The sequence below is a fragment of the Macaca thibetana genome, chromosome 16, assembly GCF_024542745.1.
Source record: "Macaca thibetana thibetana isolate TM-01 chromosome 16, ASM2454274v1, whole genome shotgun sequence".
NCBI classification, from domain to species: domain Eukaryota; kingdom Metazoa; phylum Chordata; class Mammalia; order Primates; family Cercopithecidae; genus Macaca; species Macaca thibetana.
Window position 1 is genome coordinate 2,981,499 of NC_065593.1, and position 17,558 is coordinate 2,999,056.

Here is a 17,558-nt window from a genome sequence, read left to right on the forward strand (position 1 = left end):
ACGCAGCCTCAGGTGGTCCTGACATGTGGCCCCGGTTTTTATCATTCTTAACAATAGGTAATGTTCATTGAGTCCTTATTGTGTGTCACTGTTTTATTTATCTTATTTTATTTTATTTTTTATTTATTTATTTTTTTTTGAGACGGAGTCTCGCTCTGTCACCCAGGCTGGAGTGCAGTGGCCAGATCTCAGCTCACTGCAAGCTCCGCCTCCCGGGTTCACGCCATTCTCCTGCCTCAGCCTCCCGAGTAGCTGGGACTACAGGCGCCCGCCACCTCGCCCGGCTAGTTTTTTTTTGTATTTCTTAATAGAGACGGGGTTTCACCGTGTTAGCCAGGATGGTCTCGATCTCCTGACCTCGTGATCCGCCCGTCTCGGCCTCCCAAAGTGCTGGGATTACAGGCTTGAGCCACCGCGCCCGGCCATTTTATTTTTTTTGCGACGTTGTCTCGCTCAGTCCCCCAGGCTGGAGTGCAGTGGCGCGATCTCGACTCACTGCAACCTTCACCTCCCCGGAGGCAACACAGTTAGACGCCCATGTCTACTCCAACCTGGGCGACAGAGTGAGACCCTGTCTCAAAAATAAATAAATAAATAAATAACAGTAACAATAATAAAGTGCCTGCTCTTGGATTATACACCTACAGAGTAATAATGTTGCAGTTTAGACTCACATTTGTCCTAATTTAAATGACCACCCTGTTAACTAAAAGTAGTACCATGAACAAAATTCACTCATAATCCCACGGCCCAAGCGACAGGCTTAAGTGAGGAAGGCCCTGTGCAGTCTTCCCGGAAATCTCGGTCCACACACGAGACCTGCAGCCTAAGCGGGTCAGTCCTACAGGTCCCTGCCCCAGGTGCGCAGCTGCACCACGAGGCCTCCAGCCGGCCAGGAGCAGCCAGCCCTGCCCGCCGCTCCGTTGCAGCCAATAGCGCGGGTGCGTTTGGTGGCGGCCCCTGCTTGACTGCGCTCTCTGATTGGGCGCCTTCCGGGGCGGGGCCAAGCCTAAGCCTGGCGCGCGGGGTGCACCTAGCGGAGCGCGAGCTGTCCAGCGCCAAGTTCGGGGTTTGGGGTTGGCGCGGCCCGTCACGTGGCTGGCCCGCGGCGGTGCGCGGGGCGTTGGGTCAGCGGATCTGGGACTCTAGTGGCACCGGCGGCGGCGTAGGACCGAGACGTCGCTAGGCACGTGCGCGGGCCGTGTTCCGGTAGGTGGGCGGCTTCGGGTCTTGGGCCGCGGCGTCCCGGAGCCCGGGGGGGTGCTTCGGCGTCCTCGCTGTCCCCCGCCGTACCCCACTCTCTGCAGCCGGAACGACGGGAGGGGAGCGCTTGTGTTGCGCCTGGGCTGGGGGTCGGGCGGTGGCCTGCCGCAGCCTCCCGGTTGCAGGCACATTCGGTACGATGGGGTGGCGGCCCTTGGCCTTTGGCAGGAGTGCGAAGGCTTATAGCGGATGTGAGTAGCCGCTCTCTACTGAGCACTTTTCTCGTTGAGCATTTTCAATTTAAACACAACCCCTAGCCACGCTCCTTCACAGCAAAGCTGCAAGTCGAGTGGTACCGTTTCCCCCATTTTACAGGTGAGGAAGGTGGTGGGGCTCGGAGAAAGGAGACAACTTAAATGGCAGAGCCTAGAATAGAACCCGGGTTCTCAAAGCCTGAGCCCCTAAACGCTACGCGCAGGGTCGCTCCACTTTTGGCCCGTGCCACCAGATCCCTGTGGGGAATGAGCTCTTCCTGTTGCCCGCAATCTGCTACCCCCTGTTCTAGGAGACAAATGTCTCACTGTGAAGTTCTTGGCCCGGTGCCTCTGCTTCGAGATTCTGGGAGTTAAGTGACTCTTGGTCCAGCTGAGGTCAGCACAGATGCGGGCCTTCAATCGGGCAGTTACCCAGAGAATAGACTGGAAACATCAGTTTAGGTTCTTGCAGAAATAACATTGTAGGCGGGGTGCGGTGGCTCATGCCTGTAATCCCTGCACTTCGGGAAGCTGAGGCGGACAGATCACTTGAGGTCAGCAGTTCGAGACCAGCCTGGCCAACATGGTGAAACCCCATCTCTACTAAAAATACAAAAAACACTAGCTGGCCGTGGTGGCACACACCTGTAATTGCAGCTACTGGGAAGGCTGAGGCAGGAGAATCGCTTGAACCCGCGAGGTGGAGGTTGCAGTGAGCAGAGATCACACCACTGCACTCCAGCGTGAGTGACAGAGTGAGACTCTATCTCAAAAAAAAAAAAAAAAAAAAAAAATGTATTACTTGGGGAAACTTGGAACGGAAGTGGTTAATTGTGTTTTTATTTAGCACAGTGTCCTGAGACAAGGCTTTGGAACTGAAGAGAAACCAGAGTTCAGATTCTGGCTCTTATATGGCTTTAGACAAGTTAGCTCCCTGGGCCTCAATTTCCTCCTCTGTAAAGAAGAGAACCAAAATCTGTGTGTGAGATAGAAGATGTGCAACAAGGTAGTTCCCTGAGCAGATCCTTGGCTGGATCCACTTGTAAGATTTGGAGGCATGGGGAGGCTCGTGACCTTGCAGGTGACTTCACTTACTAGGTGTCTTTCCTGGCGTTGAGGATCATGCCACACATGAGCAATGGTGCCTCTACAGAAATATCCATTGCTGTAATGACTGATGTTGCAGTGAGCTGTGTTAGCTGGGGGGCTTACCAGGTGTTACAGAATGTTAATGAAGATGTCCCTAAGATTACCAAGTTTCCTTTTTTTTTTTTTTTTTTTTGAAATGGAGTCTAGCTCTGTCACTCAGGCTGGAGTGCAGTGGCGTGATCTTGGCTCACTGCAATCTCTACCTCACTGGTTCAAGCTATTCTTCTGTCTCAGCCCCTCGAGTAGCTGGGATTACAGGCATATGCCACCATGCCTGGCTAATTTTTGTATTTGTATTTTTTTTTTTTTTTTTGAGACGGAGTCTCGCTCTGTTGCCCAGGCTGGAGTGCAGTGGCACAATCTCAGCTCACTGCAACCTCTACCTCCTGGGTTCAAGTGATTATCCTGCCTCAGCCTCCTGAGTAGCTGGGGTTACAGGTGCGTGCCACACGCCCAGCTAATTTTTGTATTTTTAGTTGAGACAGGGTTTTACCATGTTGGTCAGCTGGTCTCGAACTCCTGACCTCAGGTGATCCACCCGCCTCGGCCTCCCAAAGTGCTGGGGTTACAGGCGTGAACCACTGCGCCCGACTAATTTTTATATTTTTAGTAGACACAGGGTTTCACCATATTGGCCAGACTAGTCTCAAACTCCTGACCTCAAGTGATCCACCCACCTTGGCCTCCCAAAGTGCTGGGATTATGGGCATGAGCCACTGCGCCCGGCTGCTTTTCTTTCCTTTTAGAGAGACAGGGGTCTCAGTATGTTGCCCAGGTTGCTCGATTCCTGTGGTCCTGTGACTCCCCAGACTTCAGGTGTGCAAGCCTGATTTCTGACCCTTGGCCAGTCACACTTTCTCCTTTGGGCTTTGAACTTGGGATGTGCTGCACTTGTTTACTCTGTGTAGATTGCTCTCATCCCAGATCTCATGCTTGGCTCAGATTTCAGTTCAGGGACATTCCCTGGCCCAGTCTGAAGTAGCCCTGCACCCATTTATTGCATCTTTTTTTTTTTTTTTTTTTGATACAGGGTCTTCCTCTCTTGCCCAGGCTGGAGTGCTGTGGGAAAATCTCAGCTCACTGCAGCCTCAACCTCTGGGACTCAAGCGATCCTCCTGCCTCAGCCACCCAGAGTAGCTGAGAATACAGGTGCACGCCACCAGGCTCAGGTAATTTTTTGTATATTTTTTGTAGAGACAGGGTTTTGCCATGTTGCCTAGGCTGGTCTTGAACTCCTGGGCTCAAGTGGTCTTCTCCCCTCAGTCTCTCCAAGTTCTGAGATTACAAGTATGAGCGACCATGCCTGGCCTTGTGTATTTCTTTTTTTTTTTTTTTTTTTTGAGATGGAGTCTTGTCCTGTCACCCAGGCTGGAGTGCAATGGCATGATCTTGGCTCACTGCAACCTCCATCTCCCGGGTTCAAGTGATTCTCCTTCCTCAGCCTCACAAGTAGCTGGGATTACAGGTGTGTGCCACCACACCCGGCTAATTTTTGCATTTTTAGTAGAGACAGGGTTTCACCTTAGTTGGCCACACTGGTCTTGAACTCCTGACCTCAAGTAATCCACTCGCCTTGGCCTACCGTGGTACTGAGATTACAGTTGTGAGCCACCGTGCCTGGCCTGTATTTCTTGTTTACAATTTGTTTCTTATAAGAGCAGGACCTCTGTCTTAGTAACCTCTGTATTCTTAGTGCCTATCTGTGTGCCTGGGACATAAGAGTTGTTCAATAAATGTTGATTGAATGAATTCATTGTAGGCTAGTAGTGGAGTAGACCTCTTAGATATCAAAAACTTATTTTGGACTTTTTTTTTTTTTTTCTTTTTGAGAGATAGGGTCTTACTCTGTCATCCAGGCTGGAGAGCAGTGGCAGAATCATAGTTTATGGCAGCCTCGACCTCCTGGGCCCAAGTAATCCTCTCACTTCAGCCTCTCAAGTAGTTGAGACTACAGGCATACACCATCATGTCATCCAGCTAATTTTTAATTTTTTTTTTTTTTTTTTTCTGAGATGGTGTCTTGCTCTGTCACCCAAGCTGAAGGCAGTGGCGCGGTCTTTGCTCACTGCAACCTCCGCCTCCCAGGTTCAAGTGATTCTTCTGCCTCAGCCTCCTGAGTAGCTGGAACTACAGGCGCATGCCACCACACCCGGCCAATTTTTGTATTTTTAAGAGACAGGGTTTCGACGTGCTGGCCAGGCTGGTCTCAAACTCCTGACCTCAGGTGATCTCCCCTCCTTGGCCTCCCAAAGTGCTGGGATTACAGGCGTGAGCAACTGTGCCTGGCTGTTTTTTTTTTCTTTTCTTTTTTTTTTTTTTGAGACAGAGTCTCACTTTGTCACCCAGGCTGGAGTGCAGTGGCGCGATCTCGGCTCACTGCAACCTCCACCTCCTGGATTCAAGCGATTCTACTGCCTCGGCCTTCCGAGTAACTGGGACTACAGGCATGGGCCACCACACCCAGCTAATTTTTGTATTTATAGTAGAGACCGGGTTTCACCATATTGGCCAGGCTGGTCTCAAACTCCTGACTTTGTGATCTGCCCACCTTGGCCTCCCAAAGTGCTAGGATCACAGGCATGAGCCACCGCGCTGGACCTAATTTTTTTTTTTGAGACTGAGTCTCACTCTGTCGCCCAGGCTGGAGTGCAGTGGGGTGATCTTGGCTCACTGCAACCTCTGCTTCCTGGGTTCAAGCGATTTTCCTACCTCAGCCTCCTGCATAGCTGGGATTACAGAGGCCCGCCTCTATGCCCGTCTAATTTTTGTATTTTTAGTAGAGACGGGGTTTCGCCATGTTGGCCAGGCTAGTCTCCAACTCCTGACCTCAGGTGATCCACCCGTGTTGGCCTCCCAAAGTGCTGGGGTTACAGGCGTGAGCCACTGTGCCTGGCAAAAATTTTTTTTTTTTGAGATGGAGTCTCGCTTTGTTGCCAGGCTGCAGTGTAGTGGTGCGATCTCTGCTCACTACAATCTCCACCTCCCAGGTTCAAGCCATTCTCCTGCCTCAGCCTCCTGAGTAGCTGGAATTACAGGCAGGCGCCACCACACCTGGCTAATTTTAGTATTTTTAGTGGAGATGGGGTTTCACCATGTTGGCCAAGATGGTCTTGATCTCCTGACCTCGTGGTCTGCCCGCCTCGGCCCCGCAAAATGCTGGGATTACAGGCGTGAATCACTGTGCCTGACCTTTTTTTAAAAAAAAATTTTTTTTTTGAGACACAATATCACTCTGTCATCCAGACTGGAGTGCAGTGGCACATTCTCAGCTCACTGCAGCCTCCACCTCCCCGGCTCAAGTAAGTCTTATGCTTCAGGTGTATGCCACCACACCCAACTAATTTTTTATATTTTTAGTAGAGACAGGGTTTCACCATGTTAGCCAGGCTGGTCTCAAACTCCTGGCCTCAAGCTGATCTGCCCACCTCAGCCTTCCAGAGTGCTGGGATTACAGACGTGAGCCACCTTGCCCAGCCTAATTTCTAAATTTTTGTAGAGACGTGGTTTCACTGTGTTGCCTAGGCTGTGGTTAACTCCTAGGTTCGAAATCCCCCATCCTTGACCCCACTAAGTGCTGGGATTACAGGCATAAGCCACCATGCCAGGCCTTTTTTTTTTTCTTCCCTGAGAGGGAGTCTTGCTTTGTCATCCAGGCTGGAGTGCAGTGGTATGTCCTTGGCTCACTGCAACCTCCATCTCCTGTGTTCAAGCAATTCTCCTGTCTCAGCCTCCCAAGTAGCTGGGATTACAGGCGCCCACCACCACACCCGGCTAATTTTTGTATTTTTAGTAGAGATGGGGTTTCACCATGTTGGCCAGGCTGGTCTTGAACTTCTGACCTCAGGTGATCTGCCTGCCTTGGCCTCCCAAAGTGCTGGGATTATAGGCGTGAGCCTCTGGGGCTAGCCAAACCTGTAATTCTTTAGGAAGATTTATATTCAAACAAGTCCTTTTTTTAAACAAACAAACAAACAAAAAACCACACAGGGTCTTACTCTGTCACCCAGGCTAGAGTGCACTGCCACAGTCACAGCTCATTGCAACCTCTAGCTTCCAGGATCAGGTGATCCTCCCACCTCAGCCTCCTGAATAGCTGGGACTACAGATGCATGCCACCACCACTAGCTAATAATTTGTATTTTTTGTAGAGATGGGGCTTCGCCATGTTGCCCAGGCCAGTCTTGAACTCCTGGGCTCAAGCGATCCTCCTGCCTCAGCCTTCCAAAGTGCTGGAATTACAGGCATGAGCCACCACACCCAGCCCAAGTACATATTTTAACCAACAGCTTCACAGGAACTCTGTGGAGTACTTAGAGCATGTGCTTTGGGGTTTTGAGTCCTACCTCTGTGGCTAACTTGCTGTGCAGCCCTGGGCTAAGATATTTTACTTTTCTTTGAGACAGAGTCTCGCTCTGTCGCCAGGCTGTAGTGCAGTGGCGGTCTTGGCTCACTGTAACCTCTGACTCCCAGGTTCAAGCGATTCTCCTATCTCAGCCTCCTGAGTAGCTGGGATTACAGGCGCTTGCCACTACGTCCGGATAATTTTTGTATTTTTAGTGGAAATGGGGTTTCACGGTGTTGGACAGGATGGTCTCGATCTCCTGACGTGGTGATCTGCCCACCTTGGCCTCCTAAAGTGCTGGGATTACAGGCGTGAGCCACTGCGCCAGGCCGCGATATTTTACTTTTCTAACCTCGCTTATTTTTCTTTCTTTAGTTCTTTTTTTTTTTAAGAGTCCTAGACTCAGTAGCTAGGACTATAGGCCCACCCCACCATGCCCAGCTAATTTGTTTTTTTTGTAGCCATGCCCAGGCTGGTCTTGAACTCCTGGCCTCCCAAAGTGCTGGGATTACAAGTGTAAGTTGCCATGCCTGGCCCTGAGCCTCATTTTCATTATTTGAAGTATGAAATAAATTAACACATTAAAGTGTTGCTAGGATTAAAATGAGGTCCTTATATATTCAAAAATCATATAGAGATTTTTGAGGCCCTTCTTATAGCAAAATTTCCATTTACATTTTTCTGGAGCCTGGAGAAATGTGTCCAGAGTGAGTGAATAGGTGCTATTTGCTGTACTTACATTATCATTTATAAAATACTACTGGTGATCATCCTGGAAAGATGATCCCAACTGCCTATATCCTGTTCATCATTAACTTGTGTGTCCCAAAAAAATCTTTTGAAAAGTTGCTAAATAGTGAATATTTACTATGTTATGAGAGCCTGCCAGTTCAAGTCAATGATTCATCTGTTCAGTCATTTGGAAAATATTCTTTTTTTTTTTTTTTTTTTTTTGAGACGGAGTCTTGCTCTGTGGCCAGGTTGGAGTGCAGTGGTGTGATCTCGGCTCACCGCAAGCTCCGCCTCCCAGGTTCAAGCGATTCTCCTGCTTCAGCTTCCCGAGTAGCTGGGACTACAGGTGCGTGCCACCACGTCCAGCTCATTTTTTGTATTTTTAGTAGAGACGGGGTTTCACCATGTTGGTCAGGATGGTCTCAAACTCCAGACCTCGTGATCTGCCCACCTTGGCCTCCCAAAGTGCTGCGATTACAGGCGTGAGCCACCACACCTGGCCAGAAAATATTTTTCATATATAGCGGTGTTGGGTACCGCAGGTGATTTTTTAAAAAGTAACACTCAGTCCTTACCTTCAAGGAATTTAGTTTAGTTGTGGGAGATAAGCTATACCCATGAGAAGTTTGACTGAGAGGAGGCGGAGTTGGACTGCCTGCAAGTGGGGAAGAGGGTCAGTTCTCATTTCTGAGGGAGATGAGCTGACGTCTGCAGTTCAGAAAGGAACCAGAAGTTCCACACGGTGGTTTTGCAATAGAATATGCTCATGTTTACCAAGCGATTCTGAGGGAAAGGCTAAAAAATTGTATTTGTTTAGCAACTCGATAGAACTAACAGGTTGTGATGAACTTTGATTAAATGTAATGCTGGGGCCAGGCATGGCGGCTCATGCCTGTAATCCCAGCACTTTGAGAGGCCGAGGCAGGCGGATCACTTGAGTTCAAGACCAGCCTGACCAACGTGGTAAAAGTCCATCTCTATGAAAAATACAGAAATTAGCCAGACATAGTGACGCACACCTGTAGTCCCAGCTACTCGGGAGGCTGAGGCAGAAGAATCACGTGAACCCAGGAGGCAGAGGTTGCAGTGAGCCAAGATCACGCCATTGCACTCCAGCCTGGGTGACAGACTGAGACTCTTGTCTCAAAAAGATAAAAATAAATAGGTGGGGCATGGTGGCTAACGCCTGTAATCCCAGCATTTTGGGAGGCCAACACGGGTGGATCACAAGGTCAGGAGATTGAGACCATCCTGGCTAACACAGTGAAACCCCATCTCTACTAAAAATACACAAAATTAGCTGGGCGTGGTGGCATGTGCCTGTAGTCAAAAGACTGAGGCAGGAGAATCGCCTGAACCTGGAAGGCGGAGATTGCAGTGAGCCGAGATCACCCCACTGCACTCCAGTCTGGGCAACAGAGCAAGACTCCATCTCAAAAATAAATAAATAAATAAACTAAAAAAATCAATTTAATGCTGGAAGCTACACACGTATTTCCCATTTTTTAGGCAGCTTCGAACCAGTGCAATGGAGACGCCAGTCAATGGGGCCCACAAGGATGCTGACCTGTGGTCCTCACATGACAAGATGCTGGCACAGCCCCTGAAAGACAGTGATGTTGAGGTGAGATCTGTGGAGTGTTCACAGATGTTTTTATGTTGGAGGCCTTCATTTAAATCTCTAGTTCTAACTACAAATTAATTAGGGACAGCCTTGAAATGAGTATTATCCTGCTGGATTTACAGGTGGTGGCAGACAAAATGGCTACAAATCCTTTGAGAGTAAATTTAAAGATTGTGGGTTTCTTCAAAGTGTGGAGCACTGTGCAGGGTGCTCTGGAGAAAAACAGAGAAGGGGAGAGATCACTGACAGTTGACCCTTTCCTGACAGTTCACAAGGTATATAGATCTATCTAGACATCTGGAAACACCTTTATTTTATTTTACTTGTTTATTTATTTTTTTGAGACAGTTTCACTCTTCTTGCCCAGGCTGGAGTGCAATGGCGTGATCTTGGCTCACTGCAACCTCCACCTCCTGGGTTCAAGGGATTCTCTAGCCTCAGCCTCCTGAGTACTGAGTAGCTGGGATTACAGGCACCCACCACCGTGCCCGGCTTTTTTTTTTTTTTTTTTTTTTTTTTTTTTTTTTTTTTGAGATATAGTCTTGCTCTGTTGCTCAGACTGGAGTGCAATGGCTCCATCTCGGCTCACTGCAAGCTCCACCTCCCAGGTTCATGCCATTCTCCTGCCTTAGCCTCCCGAATAGTTGGGACTACAGGCGCCAGCCACCACGCCGGCTAATTTTTTGTATTTTTTTTTAGTAGAGATGGGGTTTCACTGTGTTAGCCACGATGGTCTTGACCTCCTGACCTCGTGATCCGCCTGTCTCAGCCTCCCAAAGTGCTGGGATTACAGGCATGAGCCACCACGTCGGGCCTAATTTTTGTATTTATAGTAGAGATGGGATTTCGCCATGTTGGCCAGGATGGTCTGGAACTCCTGACCACAGTTGATCCACCCGCCTCGGCCTCCCAAAATGCTGGGATTACAGGCATGATCCACTGTGCCCAGCCTTGTTTTTATGAAAGCTTTACTGAGATATCACTCATTTGCCATACAATTTAGTGGTTTTTAGTATATTTATAGTCAATTTTAGAACACTTTTATCCCCCCAGAAAGAAACCTTGAACCCATTAGCAGTCAACCCAAACTCCCCAACCCTGGTCAATCACTCATCTACTTTCTGTCTCTATGAATTTGCTGAAATATCTTTTCTTTTGATTTTTGAGACAGGGTTTCACTGTCACTCAGGCTGGAGTGCAGTGCCGTGCTCTTGCCTCAGTTCACTGCAGCCTCCGCCCCTTGGGCTCAAGTGATCCTTCTACTTCGGCCTCCTGAGTTGCTGGGACTACAAGTGCATGCCACCACACCTGGCTGATTTTTTGTGTTTTTGGTGGAGGCAGGGTTTCACCATGCTGCCCAGGCTGGTCTTGAACTCCTGGGCTCAATCAGCCTGCCTTAGTCTTCTGAAGTGCTGGGATTACAGGTGTGAACCACCGTGCCTGGCCTAAAGCATCTTTTCTTTTAAGGAAGAGGAATGAGGAATAAGGTTCAGGGAGGGAGAAACTTGGTGAAATGTAGGGATAAAAATAACAGGATGGTGATGTTAAAAATTAGGTGGGACGCTTAAACGTAGCTTTCTCTTCAGTCATTTTGTTTTTCTTTTTTTGAGATGAAGTCTCGCTCTTGTTTCCCAGGCTGGAGTGCGATGGCACTATCTCAGCTTACTGCAACCTCCACCTCCCAGGTTCAAGCGATTCTCCTGCCTCGGCTTCCTCATGTAGCTGAGATTATAGGCGCCTGCCACCACACCCATCTAATTTTTGTATTTTTAGTAGAGACGGGGTTTCACCATGTTGGCCAGGCTGGTCTAGAACTCCTGACCTCAGGTGATCCACCAGCCTCAGCCTCCCAAAGTGCTGGGATTACAGGCATGAGCCACTGTGCCCCGCCATCATTTTGTTTCTCTCTCTTTTTTTTTTTTTTTTTGAGATGGAGTCTCGCTCTGTCTCCAGGCTGGAGTGCAGTGGTGCAGTGGCGTGATCTCGGCTCACTGCAGGCTCCACCTTCTGGATTCATGCCATTCTCCAGCCTCAGCCTCCTGAGTAACTGGGACTACAGGCACCCGCCACCATGCCTGGCTAATTTTTTTGTATTTTTAGTAGAGACGGGGTTTCACTGTGTTAACCAGGATGGTCTGGATCTCCTGACCTTGTGATCCGCCCGCCTCGGCCTCCCAAAGTGCTCGGATTACAGGTGTGAGCCACTGCGCCCGGCCCATTTTGTTTTTCTTAGTTCATTGATTAGTGCTTTCTCAGATACTAAAACCTTTGAGGAGGATTCATTCTATTCCTTAAGTGTTATGAGAGTCCTTGATATTATTTGGATTAAGATCAGCTTCTGAAGGCACAATCAATATTAATGTGAAAGAGTGTCTTTTCCCTTTAGGAGGTTGTAATTTGGATCAGAGCAAAATTTTAAACTAAAATTTCCAAATATCAAGCATCTGTTTTCTTCTCATAAGGTTTACAACATCATTAAGAAGGAGAGTAACCGGCAGCGGGTTGGATTGGAGCTGATTGCCTCGGAGAATTTCGCCAGCCGAGCAGTTTTGGAGGCCCTAGGCTCTTGCTTAAATAACAAATACTCTGAGGGGTACCCGGGCCAGAGGTACGTGAATCTCTTCGAAGGCCTGGTTCTGACACAGTCATAGGGAGTACTGAATCAGCCTAGGACCTAAACAATTTGGAAATTTCAGAAAACAGCAAGCTTCCCAACTGTAGGATTTCTGTTCCACACCTGCTCTCTGACATAACTCTTTTATTCCCAGCATGTGATAACACTGAAGAGCTCGGCGCAGGTGTACTCCGGGGCACATTTCATAGTCCTTTGGGGGCTTTCTAGAAAAATAGGCCAGTTTGTAAGGAGTATTGAGCCACTGGACTGGTGTGTGGCCTCTGTCTAGAAAAGGTCAGTGTCATCAGAGGGAGGCTGCAGAAGGTGGCCATTGCCATGTGAGTCATCGAGTCTGTATTGGAAATGGTGTGGAAGTGGAGGCTGAATCTGCAATACTGGAAGCCATTTCTGCATTATAAATGTTGGATTTACACATGCAGTGGCTTTCAGTTAACTCTTTCACCCTCAGAATTACAGTGTTATATTCGTTTTCGTTTTTTGCAGTCATCATCAGGCAAAGAAAAGAAATTACAGAATTAGACATGGCTTTTGCAAATGTGTGCATTTTTGTCCCAAAGGAAACAGAAAGAAAGGTCACCCTTGGAGAAGGAATTGCCATTCTGTCCTGAGATGCCCCTGAAGCTCTATGTAGAAGACAGAATCAAGTTGAAGGCATTGTCTTTCTCCTACTGTGAATAACTAACTTTTGCATTGTGCCTTGAAGAATTTACAATGTGTTTTCTTTCTTCTGTCTCTCCTTTCTTTTTCCTTTCTTCTTTCAGGCTAAGGTATTTTGTTAACACCGGGTGTTTTCTTTTTTTTTTTTTTCTTTTTGAGACATGGTGTGTCTCACCCAGGCTGAAGTGCGATGGTGTGATCAAGGTTGACTGCAGCCTTGGCCTCCTGAACTCAAGCCATCCTCCCACCTCAGCCTCCTGAGTCACTGGGACTAGAGGCACACACCACCACACCCAGCTAATTTTTTGTAGAGACACAGAGTTTCACCATGTTGCCCAGGCTGATCTCCATCTCCTGAGCTCAAGCGATTCACCCACCTCGGCCTCCCAGAGTGCTGGGATTAGAGCTGTGAGCCACTGCACCCAGTCCACACCAGGTGTTTTCACAACTAATATTTCATTTGATTCTCACAGCAATGTATCAGGCAAGGGGTGGTGTTTTCTACATTTTTAAAAAGGGGACTGAGTGTGGTGGCTCATCCCTGTAATCTCAGTGCTTTAAGAGGCCAGGGCAGAGGATCATTTGAGGCTAGGAATTTGAGACCAGCCTGAGCAATATAGTGAGACACTGTCTCCAAAACAAAAGTTAAAAATTAGCCGGGCATGGTGGCATGCACCTGTAGTCGCAGCTACTCAAGAGACTGAGGTGGAGTATTGCTTGAGCCCAGGAGATCAAAGGCTGCAGCGAGCTTTTGATCTAGCTTTGCCAGTGTACTCCAGCTGGGGTGACAGAATGAGACCCTGTTTCTAAAGTTAAAAAAAAAACACAAAAAACTACAACTTAAATAGAAGTGTAATTACATCGTGTATTCATGTTAAAGGGCTTTTTTTTTTTTTTTTTTTTTTTTTTTTTTTTTTTTTTAAAGACGGAGTATCACTCTGTTGCCAGGCTGGAGTGTGGTGGCACAATCTTGGCTCACTGCAACCTCCACCTCCCAGGTTCAAGCAATTCTCCTGCCTCAGCTTCCCGAGTAGCTGGGACTACAGCTGCACGCCACCACCCCCAGCTAATTTTTTGTATTTTTAGTAGAGACGGAGTTTCACCATGTTGGCCAAGCTAGTCTCGATCTCCTGACCTTGTGATCCACCCGCCTCAGTCTCCCAAAGTGCTGGGAGTACAGGCGTGAGCCACTGCGCCCAGCCAATTAAAGGGCTCTTTTAAAAGGTAATTATTACATGTTTTCATTATCATATTTTGTTAATATAATTTAATATTAATCTATCTTTGGAATATTATTTATAATCGAAGGCAATATTTGAAAACAATAGGCAAGGCGTGGTGGTTTACACCTGTAATCCCAGCACTTCAGGAGGCTGAGGCAGGGGGATCACCTGAGGTTAGGAGTTCGAGACCAGCCTGGCCAACATGTCAAAACCCCGTCTCTACTGAAAATACAAAAATTAGCCAGATGTGGAGGCGTGTGCCTGTAATCCCAGCTACTCTGGAGGCTGAGGTAGGAGAATTGCTTGAACTCGGGAGGCAGAGAGAGGTTGCAGTGAGCCGAGATTGCACCACTGCACTCCAGTCTGGGAGACACAGCAATATTCCATCTCAGAAAAAAAAAAAAGAAAACAATATTGACCTAACATTAATGACTTTGCTTGATACAAACTTAAAAACAAAGTTCTGGGCTTAAAAAAAAAAAGTTATGTATGTATGAATAAATGAACGACAAGGTCTCGTTGTCTTGCCCAGGCTGGCGTGCAGTGGTGCAATCTCAACTCACTGCAGCCTCAAACTCCTGGACTCAAGCAAACTGCCTCAGCCTCTCTGTAGCTAGGACTACAGGTGCATGCTACCACACCAGGCTAATTTTTAATAGACATGAGGTCTTGCTATGTTGCCCAGGCTGGTTTCAAACTCCTGGCCTCAAGCAGTCTTCCCACTTTAGCCTTCCATATTACTAGGATTACAAGTGTGAGCCACCATATCTGGCCTATTTATTTTTTATTTATTTTTATTTTTTTGAGATGGAGTTTTGCTCTTGTTGCCCAGGGTGGAGTGCAATGGTGCGATCTCGGCTCACCACAACCTCCACCTCCTGGGTTCAAGCAATTCTCCTGCCTCAGCCTCCCCAATAGCTGGGAATACAGGTATGCACCACCACGCCTGGCTAATTTTGTATTTTTAGTAGAGATGGGGTTTCTCCATGTTGGTCAGGCTGGTCTCGAACTCCTGACCTCAGGTGATCCGCCCACCTCGGCCTCCTGAAGTACTGGGATTACAAATGTGAGCCACCACACCTGGCCTGGCCTATTTATTTTTTTAGAGATAGGGTCTCACTCTGTTGCTCCAGCTGAAGTGCAGTGGTACAGTCAAAGCTCACTGTAATCTCCAACTCCTGGGCTCAAGTGATCCTCCCACCTCAGCCTTCCAAGTAGCTAGGACTACAGGTGCAAGCCACTATACTTAGCTCATTTTAAAAATTTTTTGTAGTGCTGAGATCTCACTATGTTGCCCAGCTGGTCTTGAACTCCTGGCCTCAAGCAGTTCTCCCACCTCAGTCTTCCAAATCTCTGAGATTACAGACATGAGCCATTACATGTAATTACTTTAATTTTTTTTTTTTTTTTTTTTTGAGACTGAATCTCACTGCAGTGACCAGGCTGGAGTGCAGTGGGGTGATCTCAGCTCACTGCAACCTCCACCTCCTGGATTCAAGTGATTCTCCTGCCTCAGCCTCCCGAGCAGCTGGGATTATAGGCGCCTGCCACCATTCCCAGCTGATTTTTGTATTTTTTTTTTTTTTTTTTTTTTTTGAGACGGAGTCTCACGCTGTTGCAGGCTAGAGTGCAGTGGCGCGATCTCGGCTCACTGCAAGCTCCGCCTCCCGGGTTCCCGCCATTCTCCTGCCTCAGCCTCCTGAGTAGCTGGGACTACAGGCGCCCGCCACCGCGCCCGGCTAATTTTTTGTATTTTTAGTAGAGACGGGGTTTCACTGTGGTCTCGATCTCCTGACCTTGTGATCCGCCCGCCTCGGCCTCCCAAAGTGCTGGGATTACAGGCTTGAGCCACCACGCCCAGCTGATTTTTGTATTTTTAGTAGAGACAGGGTTTCACCATATTGGCCAGGCTGGTCTTGAACTCCTGACCCCAGGTGATCCGCCCACCTCGACCTCCCAAAGTGCTGAGATAACAGGCGTGAGCCACAGTGCACAGTGCCTGGACTGTATCTTTCTTTCTTTTTTTTTTTTGAGAGGGTGTCTTGCTCTGGCGCCCAGGCTGGAGTGCAGTGGTGCCATATCTGCTCACTGCAAGCTCTGCCTCCTGGGTTCACACCATTCTCCTACCTCAGCCTCTGGAGTAGCTGAGACTACAGGCACCCGCCACCACACCCGGCTAATTTTTTGTATTTTTAGTAGAGACTGGATTTCACCGTGTTAGCCAGGATGGTCTCGATCTCCTGACCTTGTGATCTGCCTGCCTCAGCCTCCCAAAGTGCTGGGATTACAGGCGTGAGCCACTGCACCCAGCCCCAGTTTTGTTTTTTTATATAGTCTTGTTCTGTTGCCCATGCTGAACTGCAGTGGTGCAACCTTGGCACACTGCAACCTCCACCTCTCAGGTTCAACCCATCCTCCCACCTCAGCCTCCCAAGTAGCTGGGACTACAGACGTGTGCCACCATGCCCGCTCTTTTTTTGTAATTTTAATAGAGACAGGGTTTCACCATGTTGACCAGGCTGGTCTTGAACTCCTGACCTCAAATGTTCTGCCTGCCTTGGCCTCCCAAAGTGCTGAGATTATAGGCATGAGTCACCATTCCTTGCCTAAAATTTTTTAACAGTTTTGAAATGTATCATGGGCTGTAAAGTTTACCCATTTAAAATGTACAGTTCCACAGAAACTCCCTCTAATTGTGGTAAAATAAAAATATATATAACATATAGGGTATAGTTTCTTTCTCTTTTTTATTTTTTTGAGATGGGGTCTCACTCTGTTGCCCAGGCTGGAGTCCAGTGGCCCGATCTTGGCTCACTGTAGCCTCTGCTTCCTGGGTTCAAACGATTCTCGTGCCTCCTACGTAGCTGGGATTACAGGCACGGTGCCACCATTTCTGGCTATTTTTTGTATTTTTTGTAGAGACAGGGTTTCACCATGTTAGGCTGGCAATTTCAACCTTTTTTTTTTTGGAGACGGGGTCTTGCACTGTTGCCCAGGCTGGAGTGCAGTAGTGCAGTCATAGCTCACTGCAGCCTGTAACTGCTGGGCTCAAGTGATCTTCCCACCTTGGCCTTTCAAAGTGCTGGTATTACAGGCATGAGTCACTATGCCCAGCCCATTTTAACTAGTTTTTAAGTGTACAGCTCAGTGACATTATGGGTATGCACATTGTTGTATAACCATCACCACCACCCATCGCCAGAACTTTTTTATCTTGCAGAAATGAAACTCTGTATCCATTAAATAATAACTTCTGCTAATCAGCATATGAGAAATGCTTGGCTGGGCGCGGTGGCTCACGCATGTAATCCCAGCACTTTGGGAGGCCGAGGTGGGCAGCTCACTTGAGGCTAGGAGTTCGAGACTGGTCTGGCCAGCATGGTCAAACACTGGCTCTACTAAAAATACAAAATTTAGCCAGGCATTGTGGTGCACACCTGTAATCCCAGCTACTCAGAAGGCTGAGGTGGGAGGATTGCTTGAACTCGGGAGGTGGAGGTTTCAGTGAGCCAAGATCGCGCCACTACACTCCAGCCTGGGCAACAGAGCGAGACTCCATCTCAGAAAAAAAGTACATGAGATGATGGATATGATAATTAGCTTGACTTAATCATCTCACAATGTATACATATGCCAAAATATCACATTAGGGCCAGGCATGGTAGCTCATGTCTGTAATCCTAGCACTTTGGGAGGCCAAGGCAGGCAGATTCCCCGAGCTCAGGAGTTCAAGACCAGT

At 48.1% G+C, this 17,558-nt stretch overlaps 1 protein-coding gene and 1 pseudogene across 3 annotated transcripts in view; both read left to right on the forward strand.

Moving 5' to 3' along the window:
- LOC126939050 (uncharacterized) overlaps nt 1-17,558 on the forward strand; it is a 174,427-nt pseudogene that overhangs the window by 89,640 nt on the left and 67,229 nt on the right.
- SHMT1 (serine hydroxymethyltransferase 1) overlaps nt 990-17,558 on the forward strand; it is a 39,173-nt gene continuing 22,604 nt past the window's right edge. Inside the window, exons 1-4 of one of the 3 annotated variants that reach the window (XM_050763914.1) lie at nt 990-1,209; nt 3,637-3,775; nt 9,190-9,304; nt 11,767-11,912. In XM_050763914.1, coding sequence (XP_050619871.1) covers nt 9,209-9,304; nt 11,767-11,912 — 242 coding nt within the window. In that variant the 5' untranslated portion in view covers nt 990-1,209; nt 3,637-3,775; nt 9,190-9,208. The remainder of the gene's footprint in view (nt 1,210-3,636; nt 3,776-9,189; nt 9,305-11,766; nt 11,913-17,558) is intronic. The other 2 variants (XM_050763913.1, XM_050763916.1) reach the window with 2 other exon arrangements.